Source organism: Chlamydotis macqueenii, chromosome 2 (assembly GCF_036417535.1).
Source record: "Chlamydotis macqueenii isolate bChlMac1 chromosome 2, bChlMac1.mat, whole genome shotgun sequence".
NCBI lineage: Eukaryota > Metazoa > Chordata > Aves > Otidiformes > Otididae > Chlamydotis > Chlamydotis macqueenii.
The window spans coordinates 75,273,322-75,294,085 of record NC_141557.1 but is presented as its reverse complement, the minus strand read 5'-3'; the positions used below and the strand labels follow the sequence as shown (position 1 = coordinate 75,294,085).

The window sequence follows — 20,764 nt, the reverse complement described above, 5'->3', positions numbered from 1 at the left end:
GAGGGAAGAGGGGCCCAGGAAAGTTGGTCTGTATTCAAGGAGCACCTCCTCCAAGCTCAGCAGAAGTGCATCCCGATGAAAAACAAGTCAGGCAAAAAGGCCAGGAGGCCTGTGTGGATGAGCAAGGAGCTCCTGGACCAACTGAAAGTGAAAAAGGAAGCCTATAGAGGGTCGAAGTGGGGACAGGTAGCCTGGGAGGACTACAGAGAGGCTGTGCGAGTGGCCAGGGATAAGGTAAGGAAGGCCAAAGCCCTGGCAGAACTGAATCTGGCCAGGGATATAAAATGCAACAAGAAGAGCTTCTATAGGTACGTAGGGGACAAAAGAAAGTCCAGGGTAAATGTAGGCCCCCTCCAGAAGGGGACTGGTGTCCTGGTTACCCAGGACATGGAGAAGGCTGGGGTTCTCAATGACTTTTTTGCCTCAGTCTTCACCGACAAGAGTTCCTGTCCCACCGCCCAAGCTGTAGAAGGTGCAAGCAGGGACTGCGATAATGAAGAACTGCCCATTGTACTCGAAGAGCAGGTTCGGGATCATCTGAGGAACCTGAAGGTGCACAAGTCCATGGGTCCTGATGAGATCCATCCGCGGGTCCTGAGGGAACTGGCGGATGAAGTTGCCAAGCCACTGGCTATCGTATTTGAGAAGTCGTGACGGTCTGGTGAGGTCCCCGATGACTGGAAGAGGGGGAACATAACCCCAATTTTTAAAAAGGGGAATAAGGAAGACCCGGGTAACTACAGGCCGGTCAGCCTCACCTCTGTGCCTGGCAAGGTCATGGAGCAGATTCTTCTGGAAACCATGCTAAGGCACATGGAGAGCAAGGAGGTGGTTGGTGACAGCCAACGTGGCTTCACCAAGGGTAGATCGTGCCTGACCAATTTGGTGGCCTTCTATGACAGGGTGACAGCATCGGTGGACAAAGGAGAGCAACGGATATCATCTACCTGGACTTGTGCAAAGCTTTTGACACTGTCCCGCACGACACCCTTCTCTCTAAACTAGAGAGACATGGGTTTGATGGACGGACCCCTCAGTGGATAAGGAGTTGGCTGGATGGCCGCACTCAGAGAGTGGTGGTCAACGGCTCATTGTCCATGTGGAGACCGGTCACCAGTGGCGTCCCTCAGGGGTCCGTGCTGGGCCCGGCCCTGTTCAACATCTTTGTCGGTGACATGGACAGTGGGTTAGAGTGCACCCTCAGCAAGTTCACCAACGACACCAAGTTGTGTGGTGCCGTCGACATGCTGGAAGGGAGGGATGCCATCCAGAGGGACCTTGACAGGCTGGAGAGGTGGGCCCGTGCCAACCTCATGAAGTTCAACCAGGCCAAGTGCAAGGTCCTGCACATGGGTCAAGGCAATCCCAGGCACAAATACAGGCTGGGGAGGGAATGGATTGAGAGCAGCCCTGAGGAGAAGGACTTGGGAATGCTGGTGGATGAGAAGCTTAACATGAGCAGGCAATGCGCCCTTGCGGCCCAGAAGGCCAACCGCATCCTGGGCTGCATCAAGAGGAGCGTGGCCAGCAGGTCGAGGGAGGTGATTCTCCCCCTCTACTCTGCCCTGCTGAGACCCCATCTCGAGTACTGTGTCCAGTTCTGGAGCCCCCAACACAAGAAGGACATGGACCAGTTGGAGAAGGTCCAGAGGAGGGCCGCAAAGATGATAAGAGGGCTGGAGCACCTCTCCTATGAGGACAGGCTGAGAGAGTTGGGGCTGTTCAGCCTGGAGAAGAGGAGGGTCCGGGGAGACCCGATAGCGGTCTTCCAGTACCTCAAGGGGGCCTACAAGAAAGATGGGGAAAGGCTGTTTAGTAGGGCCTGTTGCGATAGGATGAGAGGTAATGGTTTTAAAATAGAGGGGGGTAGATTTAGATTAGAAATTAGGAAAAAATTTTTTACAATGCAGGTTATAGAACACTGGAACAGGTTGCCCAGAAAGGTGGTGGAAGCCCCATCCCTGGAAACGTTCAAGGCCAGGCTGGATGAGGCTCTGAGCAACCTGACCTAGTCAGGGATGTCCCTGCTCCTTGCAGGGGAGTTGGACTAGATGACCTTTGAAGGTCCCTTCCAACCCTAACCATTCTATGATTCTATGACTTCAGACAGTACCAAATGACAGGTGTTGAATGTAACTTTTTTGACAAATTCTCACTTTCAAGATCTTGATGCGAATCCTGGGACACTGACTTTCACGCCTATGAAATTTCTTCTGCACTTTGGTCATGAAGGGTTGAGGAACTCTACTTGTGTTTCATTACCTCTACATTTCTCCCTCCTCACACACATTTGCTGCTACTGTTTTCAGTTAAGTTGTTGCAGCTTTGCACAAGGGTCAAAAGTAGAAGTGAGCTATTTCTGCACGCTATCGAAATCTTTGTTCAGAGCTGAGGAGAGCAGGGACAAGGTAAATAATCTTCGCACCCACAGGTCTTGCTGGTGTGAGGTGTTTTGGCTGCATCGCCTATGGAGAAAAGATGAGGTGAGAAGCGCGTGCCCTGTTAACACTGCCACACTGAAGTGGGCTCCTCCCTTCGTCTTAGTGGGCAATTATGGCTCTTGCCTATGGTGTTGCCTGTTGGGCTTGTAAATCTGACTGCTGTGCTTTCAAGCCTCTGCTGAGTTTTATCTTTTCTTTGCAAAGCCCTTAGCTTGAATTGGCATGCATCTAATTTAACTTTTGGGGGAAAAAAAAAAAAAAAAGACAGAAAGGAAAGGCCAAACCATTTACCTTTTCACCCTTTGGACTGCACCCATTTTAAAAGCTGTCATTTAAAAATGAAAATATGTGACATTAAAGAAAAATAAACCCTTTTTATTTCTTTCCCCCCTCTTTCATTAAGATTTTTGGCATTAGCTTGTTTACCAGTCTGAACATTTTCTCAGCTCTTGGCTGTGGCTGAGGGTACCGATGTGTTTCCTGGCTGTGGAGTTCAGCTCAGCGGAGGGAGGCCTCTCTGCCAAGCAGGGCTTTGATGTTTGAATAGAAAGGAGGATTAGGATTTGAAGCAAGGTTAGTTCTGAGGTGAGGAGAACCTGGTTGCTCTAAGCAGTTAGTTTAGATATTTCAAACGTATGTACCACTGTTTAGTTAAGCCTTATGCAGGCATTGGTGGGATGTGATGATTATCGAACTGTTTAAAAACAAATCCTAAAGGAGAAAAATTACACTGCCTTTGCATTAGCATGCCTACAGCAGGTGTAATTTAACATTGTCAACTCAGTTCAAACAGACTGTGAATTTGGCTGCCTGTACAGTGCGGGTTGTTTAGTTATTTTAATTGTCTTTTGTTGAACTCCTAGATAGTAATTTCTTATCTGAATAGAGCTATAGGGAATGGGATGAGGGTAAACAGGAAAAAGACATAATTACGTTGGTTGAAATTCACACCACAGGTCACACCAAAAGATGTCCTTGTGTAAACAAGGCTTGTATTTGTCCATACAGCTGGGTTCAGCTGTGTCCATTGCTGACATCCATTGTCAGCAACAGATCATTTTTGTAGGATAGCCAAGGCTTTAAAACAAAGACAGTAATCAGTCTTGTTGCATAGCTCGGTGACAGAGGTGGCATTATACTGATGGACAAAGCAAAGTGGTTTTTAGCCCTGTGTAGCAAGGAGAGGCAAGAATATTGGTTGATACAAATATTTTTCTGTATTTTTGTTGCCAGCTGCTAAAGATTTACAGTGAACCCATATCATACTTTCACTATTCTTGAAATACTGTTTCCTTTTTAAAAATAATAATTAAATAAATTCAAAACACCTTGGTGAAACCGTTTTTATTTAAGGTACTGCTGGCTTTTGTGAATCACTGTTTATACTTGTAAGTACTATTGTGGCACAAATAACACATGTTTAAAAGTGAGTTTTCATATTTGGGAGACTGCTAGTTCTTTGCCACATGTGCAGCTCTTAGGTGAGGAGTAGCAGAAGGCATACTGCCTGAAGGAGGGAGAACGCTCCCTGGCAGCATTATTTGTGGTGGTATTTGCGGAATAAAGCTGCATTTATTGCTGCTGGGGGAAAATTAAAAGCAGGATGACAGCTTTTTGGTGTTTGCAGTGGGTAGATCAGGGCTCTTTGTAGTACATGCGCTATAGTTGTATACCACTTCTCTGGCAGCGCACTTCAGTATGCCGTACTCACATGGAGACTGGAAAGAAAAAAAAAAAAGGAGCTTAAAAGATTGTAGATCAGGGCTGCATAACTGCGGCTGCAACAAGAACTGGAAAAAGTCTTGCATTGGACTTTGCGGTTTAATGTGGAAAGTTGAATTTGGCCTTACCCTGTTACTGCTCCTCTAGTAGTGCAATGGGAGACATTGCAATACAAAGATTGATGATAAAGTGTTTAAACATCATATTCAGGGAATGGAAAAAGCTGCGTGTTTCATCTTGTTTCTTTATATTTGTGATGATTTAAAAATCTCAACTAAGAAGTGGACTTCAAAAAGTGTAAGATCTTGCTGTGTAATTTGAGCTACCCTGCTGTCAAGCTGTTGCATGTCTTGCTTCTCTGGCAAAGACAGATGTTAACTGTACAGCTTATGCTGAGAGGGTGTCATATGCCATCTTCCACGAAGCTATTTCCCTCATGTTATTCGTAGTGGAAATGCAACAGGGTTTTCATGTGAAAACAAATGTTGCCGTTTAAGATGGGATGACATGATGTTCAGAGGGGTTGGTCTGGGCAATGGCTTCTTCTGCCTGGGGAGTCGTGAACTGTGCTGCTTGTGTTTTTATTTTTATGTATGTATGTAAAGCATATAAACCAGAAGAAAAACCCAAACAAGCCATAGTGAGCGCTTGATGCAGGTTCCACATGTATCTAGAAAGCCTTTACCTCTAGCATTCCTACCGCACTGCTACTACTCTCTTCACTGTTTTTGTTTGAGATGAACCTAGTCCAGATAACTTGTTGGGGTATTTATTTATAGTGGAATGTCTTGGGTTCTTTATTTTCTTCTAGTGGAAACCCTACTTTCTGCAAATAATGTCCCTTCCTCCAGATGCTTTTTTTTTTTTTTTTTCTTTGATTGTGAAGGGATACTCTAGTCAGCGTTTTCTTACCCTTTATCATTGTATCCCTGCAGTGATTCCCCTCAGTGAGTCAAGGAAACCCAGTGCCTTGTTAAAAACTCTATAATCTCTTAGAAGAATGCTTTACTTCTAATAAATGATAGCAAGCACACATATGCACTGCATTTAAGTCAATTGAAGATGATTGCAAGACTGAGATCCCTTTATTGTTCAATTTGAGGACAATATAATTTCAGAATTTCAATACTCAACTTCAAAACTGGTGAAAGTTTCTGGTGAACCAACATATTGTTAAGATGTTGTTCTTCATAATTCTTCTTTGTTTTTCGTCTTGTCCCTCTGTTCTCTAGGTATTTGTTACAGAACAGTATTGACCAATGAAAAGAGAAGTCTTTATCCCTGCTTGTGAGAACGGTCTTTGTTTATATGAGTATTCCTTGTAAGAATTCAGAAGTTAATTCTTAGAGTACTGTTTTGTTAACAAAAGACTTCAATAAAATTAGTCAATTCCAGAACTAACACCTTTTAAAATATGATTTTAACTTTTACCGTTATCACTATGGTAGATGTATCATTCAGTGTATGTCAATTGCATTAAAAAGCTTATTTAAATTCTTCATATAACAAAGGGATTCCTTAAAGAAAATCAAGCAAACAAAAAATAACAAGAACATAGAACTTGTAAAAACAAAATTACTTCTAATTAGATTTTTTTTTTTTCACAGGGGTTGATGATTTTAGGAAAGGATTTGCATCTTTGGGGTTTTTGTGGGTTTTTTTTGTTTTGTTTTTGAGATGAGAGTAGAATTGGGATTTGTTTGGCTCCTTTATCATTATTCACACTCAGAGTTACCAGTTCTGGTACTTCAGATATTTTTAGAGTAACATGCCTTGCTAAGCACTGCTGGGGTTGCTTATTATTGTTCATATCACATTCCAAACAAGTAGTTGGAGGAACAGTGTATGTAAGCATTACACCTGAAATTACACATTCTCCTTTTTAATTTAACAGATGTCAGTGCTTTTTCATCTCTTTTGTTTTCAGTGTGATGAGAACTGTAGCATGCTGGACAGGTTCCGGCACCGTAAACATACTGAATACCTAGCTTTCAGAAATGACTGCTCAGAATAGCCTATGAATAATTTTTGTCTAATACTACAGGGGGAAGAAGAACAGTAGCTACAGTAACAAAAGGACTGAACTAATTGAGTAACAAAAATTTGAGCATTTTAATGAATGTGGGAGGACTGGATTATTAATGGCCACATTGGAGAAAAACACTGCACCGTCTGTTCCTCTCGAAGCTTATGGCAGTGTGTCTATAATAGAGACTACTTATCCTGTGTAGCTTGCATTGGAGAGGAAAAAAAAAAGGAAGAAAAAACCTTGTCCTTCCTTTCAGTGGCAAGCTACTTGACTTCTGCCAGCAAAACCTGATGTCTGTAGGTTCAGGGTACATTATGGCAAGGGCTGTGTTTCTGCCCAGAAGGTTGGGTGGTGTCTCCTTCATCAGGGTTCAGAAGCTCTTGTAGACTGTCACTGGGCAATGAATATGAGTTGTTGGCGGTTTTCCTCTTTTTGTTCCTTAGATGCTGTGTTTGTACTTCCAGAATCCTAGCATGTGAGGCCAGTAAAAGTGCCAATGACAGAATGAAATGATTGCTTCTCTTGCAGTGAGCAGCTGGTAGAATGTGTAACCATTTGAGCACTGTTTGTGCAGTTCTAGAAGTCTAAAATGGTGGAGAAGTTGTTTGCTTCTACTCCTTTGATCTAAGCCATGCTTGTTCCAAAAACACATCGCCGCCTTCTAGCATTTGACCCCTCCTCCTTGCCCGCCATCCACACTGGTTTATACTACTGTGTGGTGGTACTTTGTCACGTAGCCAACTCCATGACTCTGCTTTATGAAAGGCTATTTTAATAGCATTGGGCAGAAAATATACGAACTCTACATTGCAGTGTTTTGGTGGTTTTTTTTTTTTTGTTGTTGTTGTTGTGGGTTTTGTTGGTTTTTTGTTTGGTTGGTTGGTTTTTTTTGTTTGGTTTTTTTTGTTGTTTTTGGTTTTTTTTTTTTTTTTTTTAATAAAGACAAGTAAATAAGTAAAGCAGCAAGATGTAGTCCACCCAGCTGTATCGTAGAGATTCGGTAAGGGGCGGAGTTGCTGTTACTTGAATTTGTTGTCTATAGGTCTCTGTGGAATGGTGCTAGCTCTGTGTAGTGCTAGGTGGTACGATTTGATCTCTATAGACTGTGTTTGTTTTACCTTCCCCTTTCCAGAAAACAGTGTTAAACTCTTACATCTCAGTTTTGGTTTTGACACATTTTTGTTGCTCTTGGACAGTTTTCTAATTCATGGAGAAGAGTTGAGTGCTAAGTGCTTTGCTGCTGCTGTGGTTTTTTTTCTCTCCAGTGAGATATAAATGGGGTAACTTTCTTCTGCCATTTCATACCTCTTTTTGACCCTTGAAACAGAGATAGGGTGATGACTGTTATCCTCTCACCTCCACTCCCTTGGGTATACTGACCAGTTGTGCAGCAATATAGAAGACTTAGGCACTGTTTTTGCTGCTGTTACTTGCTGACTAAAGGACTAAAAGTTTATGTCAAATCTCTTATCTTTTTCTCTGGTTGTAAAGCATTGTGTAACTTCATTGATGAAAATGAATCCATTTCACTTCTGAGTTTGACAAACCTTTGCACTTTTCACCCTGATAGCCGTCTATGGTTGGCTGCGTATGGCCATCTGGTTTTAGCACTGAGGCAAAGCAAGAGAACGTGGCAAAATTTGCAGCAATGATGTAAACTGTGCTAGATCAGCTGTGTATGCTGACACTGACTTCTGTGCTTAAAACCAGTTTATCTTATGCTAGTAGGAGTGAAGGAAATGTTCTTGTTTTATTACAATATTAATGTATTGGTGTACCTCTTGACTTCCAGGTTGCATCACAACGCATAAGCTCAGTGGATCTTTCATGCTGCAGCCTGGAGCACCTGCCTGCCAACCTGTTTTATAGCCAAGACCTCACTCATCTCAATTTAAAGCAGAACTTCCTGAGGCTAAATCCAAGCCCATCCACAAGTAGAGCGCTTAGTGAATTACAAAGGTAAAGTGATACGGTTCTACTGGTCTTCCTCTGCCCTTGGAGCCATGTGACCGCTGGTCTGCAGGAGCTTTACTAAAAAATTACTACCTCGTCTTGTGGAGGATTGGCCTGGCTGTAACACTTCTGAAATTGGTTAACTCTGTGTGTTAGAGACAGACTAGCTTTCATAAGAAACTTAATGTTTTTCATGTAAATAGAAGGCTATTTTCAATCTAAAACACAGTTTTCAGAATGCGTTGTTTTTATCTGCCTGCTGAAGCCAGACTTTAGTTCTTCAATCTTTGACTCACATGAGTGAATATGAGTTGGTGAGCTGCCCATCAAAGGGGTGCCTTCTAGGTAGGAACAGTACTGTGTGTCACTTGACTTAGAAGTTTTTTGTCCTTTTTCTACCCTGCTCAACCCTCATTCTTCTTTCCTAGTAAATGTGACCTTCCAGTTGTTCTTTCCACTGCAGCTCATCTGAAAATAAAACAAGTGGGTAGACAGCAGCACAGTCGGTGATCTGAATAATTTAATGTATGTGTCCCAGAAGTGTGGAATCAACAGGCTTTCTGTATTCAGAAAGATGAATGTTTCCATACTGAATATAAAACTGTGATTTTAATTTCAGTGGTAACTGACTTGCAGAGTACCTCAGGATTATACTTGTGGATGGTACTGGTCAAACAAAATGTTTTAAACTACATTTCTAAATCACTTCCTCTTAGAAAAACAACTGAAAAATACAAGATGGATTATGCGGACTGTTGTATTTTTATGTAATTCCAATTTCATTTTAGAAAAACAAAAAAATTGGCATAATGGAAGATGAATGAATCCAGCAGGTCTGCTTCACAAACAAAGCAAGCAGTGATTCCAAGAGCTAATGAACACAGTCTGGAGAGGAATACTGGATTAAATGTTCTGTGAATGTCAGTATAGGTCTCCAGATAGCAAGTGGAATTTTAGCATAAGTTAGGTGATGAACACGGACAGATAATGAATGTCTTTATTTTAATGAATTTTTACTATTTTTCATTACAGGAGATACTGTATTTTGTCCATCTACATATAGCTAATTCTGTCAAGGATTAGAAAGCACTTATAAATAATGCAATGGGCAATGTTCATTGTCTGTTTAAAGTTCTCTGGGTGTTGCAGTTGTAGGAACAGCTGAAGAGTCTTGCTGAAAGTTAATAGACTGTTAATTTTTTTTTCTTGCTTAGGTGGGCCTGAATGTACAGGAGTGAAAGAGTTCAGGTGACTAAATAAAACTCGTATGTTTTCTGAGATTCTGCATCAGGAAAATCTGGAGAAGTGACATATACCTTAGGTGGTGCAAAACTGATTAAGTGTCTCATTCTTCTGACAGCTGGTCCTAATTCTGTCAGTGAATGATAGTCTGCTCTGCATCCATTGCTTTGATCTTGCCAAGCCATCACAGGAAGGCCTGTGAACTTCTGCGGGGGCGGGGGGGGGGGGTGTGGAGAAAAAAAAAAAATTATTAGGAAGGTTACACAGCACTGTTCAAGTGGATCAGAGACAGTGGTTACACAGCACTGTTCAAGTGGATCAGAGACAGTGCCTCATGAACTCCTGCCTCTTGGCACTGACCTTCCCTCTGCCACTGCTGATGTCCTCCAGCCTTATCTTCATCCAGTACAGGTGGCATCACCCAGGCAGTGAGTAGCTGGAAGCTGCTGCTTCTCCCGTTGCTGTGCCCAGTAGAAAGGACTGTGTGAGGTGGCATTTGTTGCTGAGGATTAGGAAGAGCAGTGCCCCATCGGTTATCTTCTGCTTCCCAACAGCGGCAAAAGCACGAGCCCGGCCCTGGAGTGCTCTTCCAAGCCATCCTTTCAGCCCTAAGAAGCACAGTCCCAGCTTCTCTTTAGGGTGGGAAAACTTGAATTTTACTTTTGCTGCCAGAAAGCTTTGAGCCAGCTCAGCTGCTACTGTTAGTCTGCTTTTCTGTAGTGAGTAAATACACAAATATCTAGCAAGAAGGGAACACTGTATTTTTTAAATTATTAGTGAATCCCAGTATGAAAGCATGTGCAAAGTAAGGGAAGCTCACTCATTCCTGGGAACACAAGTTGTTATTTGTCTGACTTTTTTTTTTTTTCTTTTTAATCCAATTTCAGGAAACCATTTTCAGATCTTTTGGGGGTTACACGAGGTAATACTTGACTGGATAAACCAAATGTGTTTTTTTTTTTTTGTTCACCTATGTTCTTTCAAACCACTGCAAAGCAAGTACAAAATCTCTGCTGTTTGAATTTCGTACTGTTGGCTTTTATACCAAATTTTCAGTTGCTAAATTGCAGCCGCACACAGGGCACAGCACCAGTGAATCAAGCCCAGAACTATTTAAGGCTCCAAAATAACCATGTGCTTGGATGCTGTTAACAAAATGCATTGGCATTTATATACCTGCCCTCCCTGGTACAATTTCTGATTAAAATATGGTTAGCAAGGCAGTCTAGGAAAATTTGTCTTGCTATAAACAGCTCTTGGTGCTAGCTGTTCCTCTTAATAAATCACTTTAGGTGGTAATTTAACAAATGCTCATGAATGCTGGATTTCAAAACGAGGTATGGCAAACACAGAAGAAAATACCAACTTTTCAGCTACTCACTGAGTAGACTTAGAAGCAGCTGAGTCATAGTAATGAGATGCTGACATGCACTGACTTGGCAGGTACAGTCAGGAATGGATTGGGAGAAAAACAAGAATTCCTACTTTTGCTTACACAGTTACTTCTTTCAGTTGTTAAAATAATGTAATTAATTGAATTTCTGAATAAAATATTTGGTCCTGCTCAGTGCACAGCATAAGTGAAAAATCTCCATCTTGGAAACTAAGTTGCTGGTACCCTGTGAAGGTTTACAGAGGTGTAGATGTACTTTTTATCCCAATAGCTACACTTTCACTTGCTTTACTTACTCAGACTTTAAGTTCTGTTGCTGTAGATAGTCTCCAGCTGTGCACTTCTGTAACTGAACTGTCTGCATATTGAAAGGTATATACATTTTTGTTTTTTACTGCTTACCAGAGAATATATATTTCATACTACGTATAAAATCCAAAGATTCATCTGTGTTGAAAAAAAAAAAAAAAACCACAAACAAAACCACAACAAATGTTGGGACTTGTTTTCCCTCACAGTAGCTTTTTTAAAAACAATAGGAAAGTGTTTTTCTGATGGAGGAGAGAGGAGATTCTCCAGTTGAAAGATTGCCTAGCTGTTGCAGTATGAGAAGTGACTGACGTGTCTTGTGATAATACCCGCATCGAGTCAGAATTTATGTTAAAGCCCTTGGTGTTTTAGCTCCTGTAAACTGTAGGTAGAGTGATTGAAGAAATTCTGTTTTCTTAAGTTGTCACAAATTGTACTGCTTGCACTCTTTTACTGTTAGTTGGTGAGTTTTTAATTTTTTTTTTACCATAAAGTTGAGAGTTGTATGTACACTGTGTTCTGAAACCTCGCTTTCCCCTTATCTACAATGCAGCTTCATGGCTCTTGTTCTGAAATGCAAACAAGAGTTCAATCTTCCTAGTTTTGCACAGTACTATTGCTCTAGGTTTGAAGCAAATGAATAAACCATAGTCTTTATTCACTGTTGTTCTGCTTCACTGGGTAAGCATGCTTTATCTTTACAAGTAGTGCTATTGGAAAAAATTGTTAATATTAAAAAGTTGTCAGTTTGGATTTTTAATATAAGCCTGTTGCAGATTTTTTATTTTTTATTTTTTTTAAAAAAAAAAAGGAAAGAAAGAGGAAAGAGGGGATGTAATAAACCACAAAGTTTTTTTTAACAATAAACAAAATGATGCTTGCCAATTTTATCTGAAGAACAAGTTCTCATTCTGATTGTGGTTGTTAATAATTAACAGTGATTATAGAGACTTTTATCTTAAGATCCATTGGTATCTCTTCTCTCCCAGAGCCCCTTTAGAAATCATCTGTCTTCTCAGGCTTCTCAGCTGAAGCTCTTCTGGGCTAGTGATAGGAAGTTGAAGTTGCATCTATAGGATATGAGAAGGCTAGAGGCCTCTGAGATAATGATGCAAGTGTTTCTGAAATCCCTTGCTACTTCCAACTGTAGGATAGCTGTTGTTATATGAAACCCCAGAATTTGGGGGGGTTCTAAACCAAAGCCCTCCTTACAAACCCATTGTGCGGTAAGTAGGTATTTTGAAATGCAGTCATTGCTCAGAGAACACTTAGGTTCCCAGACAGTGAGGAAGGTACAGTGTTAGTGACCCAACTAGCGTGAACCCAGCAGACAAGCTTGCTAGAAGTCAGAGTGAGATGTAGTTTGATCCTAGCTTGTCCCTAGAGATTGAGGAGCAGGGAGGAAAGTCTCCAGCCTGGCACTTGGTCTCAAAGTACATTGAAGTGCTCCTTGTGATTACTGCTTTTAGTGTATGAAACTGAGGTTAGTGAGGAAAGTCGGATAGATTAATGACATAGCAAATAGATATTCCTCCTTGCCATGCACCACAGGGCACTGCCAGTAGGTGAACTGGAAAAAAATTGAATTTTCTCCTTTTTTGTGAGGTTTTGGATTTTTGGTTATGTTTTTTGGGTGTTTGGCTTTTTTTTTTTTTTTTTTTTTTAAGGGGAGGTGGTTTGGTGGTTTGGTTTTTGTTTTGTTTTGTTTTTAGGATGCTCTTCTGGAAAGGAATTTGCTTTTAAATGCACACATTTATTGATGTTGTTTAAATTAATCCAGCTTTATGTGGGAAGTTTGCTACTGCAAGGAATGGAGTGCCATTGAACACTCCATGGTGTGGGAAGATGCTGGGAGCTTTCTCTCACATTATGGTGGTCTCAGAGCCAGGAAACCTCCTATACTTGTTTCTCCTCTTTCACTTGAAGCTGAAGACTGAAGCATAGCCATCTAAAGCAGTAGGGCAAGAAGGAGAAGTTGGCATAATATTGACTACCAGAGGTCTACTAGTAACAAACTCCATCCAGTATTTGCTATGTTCTGTTTCTACTTTTTTCTCAGCTGTGTCGTCTTTGAATTTTTTTTTTTTTTTTGCTATTTATAATACTAAAGACAACACTTTGAATATGTTGTTATGGAACTTCACTGCTTTTCTTTTATTCAGCTTGTAAATGCATTGAAGGAAGAGTTTGGATTTTTTTTAAGGGCATCTTTCCAAATCTTCATGACTGGTTGTGTTTTGTGTAGCTCCTGTGTACCCTTCCAAGCTCAATAAAGTACCCTCGTGAATACTTGGCAAAGATCAGTGACATTTGGTTAAAGAAAAATAAATTGCAAAATCAAGTTGCTACAAGTGACTAAGTGGGGAAGATTGCAAAATTGATTTAATGCCTGAAACACATAGGATTTTTTGGATTGTTTAAATTGGAGCAGTGAACTCCTTAATAGTGTTAGGAGAAAAATAGATGGTGCTAAGAAATATGCTATAAAATAGAATTTTAAAAACAGTCTAAAAGTAGAAATCACAGTTGTTAATTGAATTAATTTTAGTGAAACTATTAGGCTAAGTACAACAGTATCTCTTAAAATAATTCTTCAAAAAGTAGTGAACCTATTTATAGAGTCTAGTGATTGTGTATCAGCCTACTCTGAGTGACTTGTCTGTTGCTTTCTGATACAGTTTCCAAAGGAAGGGTTTTGTTTTCATGTATTTAAACACATTTCAGTTTGGAAGCTCACTCTTAGCTAATACTCTTTTATTTCACGTATAGATCTCCAGTGTAGAGAAGGAGAATATATATATTTTTTTTTTTCCCCAGGAATTTTGTTCTTCCTCTGAGGATAGTCTTTCCCCATTAATGAAGCAGTGTACACTAGGTACGTGCAGAAATTGAGAACTGCAAAGTACAGTAATGTGGATTCAGATTATTTCCCACTAACAAAACATACATTTTGTTTTTCTTGTCCTTATGGTCTTCTTACCAACTATGTAATAGAATAAAAGCTTTATTGTTGTCTTGAGTTTGGGAGGTAGTCTGAATTTGACTTAACATCTGTGATTATTTGTTGAAAATAACTGCCTAGATTTAAGGTTATTCCTTTTTGTGCAGTGCAGTCTGTTTTCTTCCTTTTTTTTTTTTTTTTCTTAATATCGTCTACCAATTAATTTTGGCACATAGACTCAAGTCTGTATGCTGGAACTGTTGTGCCTTTTATAGTTTTAAATGCAAGTAGAGGGAAGAAATATCAGGATGACTGTTCGTGGTGTGCTGGCATAAAGCATAGCAAAGATACCAAAATTGTAGCTATCAATCTACTTTTTGCTTTCTTTTTCTTGTTCCCACATGGGATTTAAGGGAGAAGAAGGAAATAAAAATGCAGATAAAACTATGTTTTCATTTATTCATTCAGCTAATGGAGAAAATTATAATTAAGGGGTGAATTTATTCAAGTTTCTTCTGACTTGACCAGAATCAGTCTTTGCCCTCAAACTAAGTTACCCTCTTTCCTGAGATGACTTTACTCCATCTGTTTTTGTAGTGTGACATGAGCTAGTTGATTTCTGGATGAACAGAAGTCTTGGCCAGAGAAACTGAGCAGAAAATGCCAGCAGAGCTCCTCCTTTCTGTATCATCTATTGAAAACTCTACTATGCCCAAGCTGAGGAGGGCTGCTATTGACCTCACTTAGGTGCAGCATTCACCTTCAGCATCCAAGAGAATCTCCCTAGCTGTTGCAGAAACAATCTACCTCTATTCAGCTGTCTTGGCAAATTTAGCAGGGCAAGAGGGCTGGAATAGTTCATTTTAATTGTCTAATTTAAGGCTTTTACGACGACATCTTTCTGGGAAGGGAAATGCTATGACAGTATTTCTGGCACTAGGCTAGCTGCTCCCTTAGGCAATAAAGCTAAGATGGGCAAATTTGATGCAACTGCAAAAAGACAGTAAATTGGACCATTTATTTCCAAGGAGGAAATGGGTGCATTAGGTTTATATGGAAATTCTCTTCATGATTAAGATAGTGGCCAAAGTAGCAGGTGTTCATGAAGGTGCCAAGTTGTAGTTCGGTTCCAACACTTACCACAGTGCATCGATCTGCTCAGAAATGGTGCTGGAGCTGAGGGGCAGTTGTACTGCTGCTTGAAATGATGTTCAACTGCAACCACAGCATAGTCATGAGATAGCCCAAATAGTGAAGATAGTATTGGGAAAGTGATTGTTTTCCTTAAGCTGAGAACCTTATTAAGCTGTTTTGTGTATACTGAAATACTGCGTTTCAGCTGCTTCTGGTAAGAGTAGGGCAAGACTGGTTTTGTCAGACGAGTCTGTTATGGCTGCGTTTCAATGACAATGTATGGCCAATTCAAATATACTATTCTCCCCCCCACAAGCATAGTGGAATACAAATGCTGTACTGTGTAATGGAAATTCCTCTGCTGTGCACATCGGGTAGATCTGAATTTGAAATTAGCATGTCAGTTCATTGCTTTGCCATGATGCAAACTTCTCTTGTTAGTCCCTGTCTTCATTTTGCATACATCAAACTAAAACCACTCCTGAAGTGGCAGCTTCAGGATTAAGTGGGCATTTTTTGGCTCAATTATGGCAATTAGTGTTCAGTCAACATTTTGCTCTAGCTTGAAGTAGGACTATTTTTGGTCAGAGAAGTGTTTATATATTGGTCATTACAATAGAAAGCTTATTAAGCTAACGGAACACAGCGTGTTGAGATGCTGTTATTCAGGTTGGCTTTTTTTAACAGATGGTAAAATCTAGAACCAGGGAAGGAGGGAGAAGAGGAAGGGAAGCATATGTATGGATTTGATATGAGGTTATTACACTGTCATGCCTCAAACAAGAAATGATATGCCTTTTCTTCTTTCCAGCAATACCATGGGGGCAGCATCAATATGTGCCTCTGCTTCTGGTAGGAGTGAAAATTTGAGTGTGAGAGAACAACAAAGATGTTGCTGTGTAAAATTTATCTAAAGCCCAACACTGTGCAAAATCAGCAGCAACAGAAAATTTGAGTCTGTAAAATACTTCTCTTCTACTGTATTTATATTGATGCTACAAGTGCTACTGGTGCTATTGACTGTAAATCTATCTAGATGTAAGAAGCACTATAAACAATTCAGCATTTAAAATATTTTAAATGTGCAGCATGGCACTACTCCATAATGGAAGTGCACCAACCCATTTGCGATGTGTGTAGTGGGCAGTGAGTGGCCAAAGATGAGAGGTAGACTTAGATCTTAACTTTGAGCACATGCCTGTTAGTTTGGCTTGGTAATGTTCTGTACTTGACAGTGCCCCATAAGGAGAAATCCGACACAGCATTTTGTAAATGAACCTGTTTACAAAGGAGGAAGAAAATATCTTCCCTGCCAGTTGTCTTAAATTAATCTCTTAACTTTAACTAAATTTATGGTGTTTGTCTTTCAGCTTTCCTTTAAATGTGATTTAACAATGAACTCTCCTTTGTGGATTATTTGACATACACTTATAAGTAAATTTTCAGCTTGTGTAGGAGTATATCCAATACTGGATGTACTACTTATTTTCCCTTACATACAATGTATACCTGTTAACCAGTTCATCCTTAATGATTAGATTACTCATAGAAGACCCTTAATAAACACCCATTAAAACATACAGTAGGGTAGCAGAGATGTAATCCAGATACATTGAGGGGGAAGGAGAGTGACTTCCCCCCCCACCCGCCCTGCTGCTTTGGTCTAGGAAAATTGTACACAAGAATGTGTGCAAAAAACCTTGAAGCTAAACACTGCATTGGAGTTAGTTAATGTATTTCTTAGTTTCATTCACCACCCTCCCACCAGGCCACCCCAGTCATCTTTCCTCTGCTTATTAGCTTGATCTTCTGTAATTTTATCTGAAGTCTGTATTTGGGGTCTTCTAGCAGATTGTAGTTTTCACTCAGTGGGAAGAAGCCCTGGGGCTGTTCTTCTGAGACTCCAGAGCAGCACAGGTAAAGGCTGTTGCCTCGGTGTTGATTGTAAAATGAGTTAATTCTTTTTTCATAGTTGACCTGAAAATTGTAATGTTTGTATTTTTACATTTCTCTAGGAGCGTAGTTATTTTGATTTGATCTTCCTGTCTTCACTACTATTTTTGCACTTAGCTGAATACTGAAAAAAAAAGTTGTTTCTAAAGGCCATGGAGTCCACTACTTAGAGCACTCCTGTTTGTATTTGCAGTTGATTTTGAGGAAGATGTGGGACAGCTGTTCCACCACAGGATCACCCCAAATTTCAAGGCAAACTGTGGCCTAAATTCACAGCTATCTTCAAGATAAATGTGGGATTGTCAGTTTCAGTTCTAGGCTCAAGAATTTTAAGCCCTTTGTCTCAAAATAGAGGAATAGGAAGGTATAGTGTTTAAAATGTGCTTTTTTTTTTTTTCTTTTTTCCCTGACTAACATCAGCTAGCTTACCATAGCCTCCTTTTATTTTGCAGTTCTCCCTCTAGAGATACATTAGTCATTGTTTCTGCACAGTAGCATTTTTTCCCTGCAGCAGTAATTTGACTACAAGATTTCATCTAGTCTCCATCTAACTCTGTTCCAAACTCCAAACTTCCAGCATGGCACAGGGTGTTCAAAATCTGTGATAACTCTGGCCGTGACTTTTCCATTTTTTTCTTCTGCCATTTTTGAACCAAAATACCAATAGAGAGCACAACATTCCCTTGCTTGCTGCAAGCCTTTGAAATGTATTTGTAAACTTTAAATATATTTAGAACCTGTCTTTGGTGGTAAAATCCACATTTCACTTACAACCCCCATTGAAATACAATATGAAGCACTACTTAGATGTTCATGTTGAGTTTTAGTCAGTAGTATTAGTTTGATTTAGGCAATACTAAAGGTGTGTGCCACCATTCTCAGCTGGTGAGGATTTCTAGGAGTTTTTTTGACTTTGAAACTTTTAAACTTGTTTAATGCTTGATGTGTTTTCTGTCCGTGTTTTGTGGTCGGGAGAGAACAAAGTGTTTTAAGGTAAGAATGTGCTGGGCTGGTGCAAAGGCTGTGGATGCACTGGCACATGCTGTTGGAGATTACTTACACATGGAATAGAGGCATTCATAGGTGCGCTTCTGCTTCCATCGCCACGTTATATAAAAGCCTGCTCATACCAATGAAGGACTTGCACCTTAACAAAGGGAAAACAAAGTCCAAATAAAATGTCCTGGTGTAAACCATGCCAGAAAAGGAACTTCCTCCCATCTGTTGGAATCTGACACAGATATTTTAATTCATCCTTTTACTTGCCTTTAGGCATACCTCCCAGTGGTTGTTAGGCAACCATAATAGTGTTGCTGAACTTGCAGGCAGACTAATTGGATTGCCCCTTCTTGGGTTTTTTGTTCAAACAGGCTTGGTCATCTTTAATAAGGCAAGCACATGCAAGTTGCTTCATTGGCTGATGTGATAGACCAAAGGGCTTTTTTTAAGAGTTCTGTGACATGTCAAGGACAAAATTTTGAAATCTGTGCAAGCTTTGACATAGTAGTTAATTGAGAGTGTAAGAATTCACCTCTGTCATTAGAGAAGTCTCACTAAACTCTGCTTTAATTCAACATATTTCCCAGTTGTATTCAAAGCAGCCTATTCTAATGAGAATTTTTGGTTGAAAGGCAGTATCTATGCACATGAATGGAGCTGAGCTGCACCACAAAAATCGTGCTCAAATAAGCTGAGAATTTCTTGTGCCTTGTAGCCAGTGTCACTAAGGTAGTCTTACTAGCAAGAAATGTGTTCAGAAAAATTCAGCTTTAAGACAGGATGAGATGCCACAGAAGAAATGTATATCATAAGGATGGCAAGGTTTTTGTTCTTTGTTACACTTGTAGGAAAATATATTTAGCATGTTGTTGAGGAGGGCCTGTTTCTCTATGCCAGCTTAATGTGAGTGAACTCTTGCAAGTGGTGTTGAATTTGAGTGACTAGTAGTTTCCCTGGTTGTTCTGAGTACATAAGCTAAAAATGCATGGGATGTGCATTTACATCACCAAACTTACCTTGTATTAATTATTGCAGGGTAACTTGGTGTGATTTGCTTTACTTGTTTGTCTCTTTTAAAAAAAAAATATTTTTTTTTCTTATCTCATCATAGATTCACCAAATTGAAGAGCCTTAACCTTTCCAATAATAATTTAGGAGACTTCCCACTGGCAGTCTGCAGTATCCCAACCCTGACTGAACTCAATGTGTCCTGCAATGCCCTGAGAAGTGTTCCAGCAGTTGTAGGCGAGATGCACAAGCAAGTACTTTCTTAAAATTTAATATACAGACTGATAATATAGACAACAAGCAGTTTCATGCCTCTGTACATAATCTTGCTATGGGAAAGGGTTTATATCTACTGGGTTTTGTCAGAGTAGACTGGCTTGTTAGATCTGTGTGGATTCAGTTGTGAGCTGCAAGTGGAGGGGAAGTGCCGTTTGTGTCTTGAAGCTCTTCCAGTCCCCAGTATTTGACACAAGGGTCACCTTCGTGGTGAAGATAATCTATAAACCCCCTTGCTTATGTGCTTCAGCCATCACACAATTCACAGTTCTGGAGATGTTTGAAGATACAGCTGTCTAGCACAGCCTGCATTTCATAGTTGCAAGGCTTTTAATTATTTGGTTGATATCTTCTGTAGCAGATGTTAGTGTTATTCCTTAATGTTTTTATTTCTTCTGCCCTTTTGTATATTTTATTTCACTGTAACTTCAGCAGATTTGTGTGTTTACAGGAAGGAAATGTGATTTAGCAGGTCACTCACTTTATTCACTCTCCTTTCCCTTCACCCGCCTTTAATAGCTTGCAGACATTTTTGCTTGACGGCAACTTTCTGCAGTCCCTTCCTGATGAACTGGAGCATATGCATCAGCTCAGCTATGTGAGTCTGTCCTTCAACGAGTTCACCGACATTCCAGGCGTGCTGGAAAAGCTGACTGCTATGGATAAGCTCTGTATGTCAGGAAACTGCATAGATACTCTGAACCTGCAGGTGTTAAAAAGGATGCCTCACATTAAACATGTGGATCTAAGGTAGGTACTTGAAAAAGGGGAAAAATAAGTGGGTCTAAATTATTGGTGTTGAAATGGTTTATCTTTGGCTGTCAGAATAGCCTCCGGGTACGAACCTGTTGTGTTAGTCCATTGAACCATGTTTGTGGCAGTATTATATAACTCACAGCACTTGCCACGACTTAGCACTCTTCTTTGAGGAAGAGGTAACATTTAGGGGGATCAGTAGTTAGGAAAATGAGTGGGGGAAATTATACCAAAAAAACCCAAACAAAACGGAGCCTGGGGCACTGGTGACTTCTGCAGTTCGAGTCGGTGCAGTGTTAATATAACCTAAACGATAGTCCCTTACTCAAAAAGCATCTGTCTGAAATGTTACAGATGTGTGAGACGAAGAAAAGGGCAGTGAAGGTGAGAGGACAAAAATAGGTATTTTAATATTTCTTAGTATGTTAAAAACCCTAGTCCACCGTGAGTAACACTATTTTATTGATGCTTTCAGCAGAATCTAAACGGATCCTTATTACAATGGCTCTGGTATATATTTCTTTTAATTGGAAAATGTAGCTACTCTGAAAACACAACTGTTACATAGAGGGCAGCTCTTTGAAAGCAAGAGTAACAACAAAATTGCA

General features: G+C 40.2%; 1 protein-coding gene across 1 annotated transcript in view; it reads left to right on the top strand.

The window, feature by feature from the left end:
* PHLPP1 (PH domain and leucine rich repeat protein phosphatase 1) overlaps positions 1–20,764 on the top strand; it is a 155,131-nt gene that overhangs the window by 92,003 nt on the left and 42,364 nt on the right. Inside the window, exons 4-6 of the mRNA XM_086740321.1 lie at positions 7,985–8,151; positions 19,228–19,374; positions 19,920–20,150. Of these exons, the coding sequence (XP_086596447.1) occupies positions 7,985–8,151; positions 19,228–19,374; positions 19,920–20,150 (545 nt within the window). The remainder of the gene's footprint in view (positions 1–7,984; positions 8,152–19,227; positions 19,375–19,919; positions 20,151–20,764) is intronic.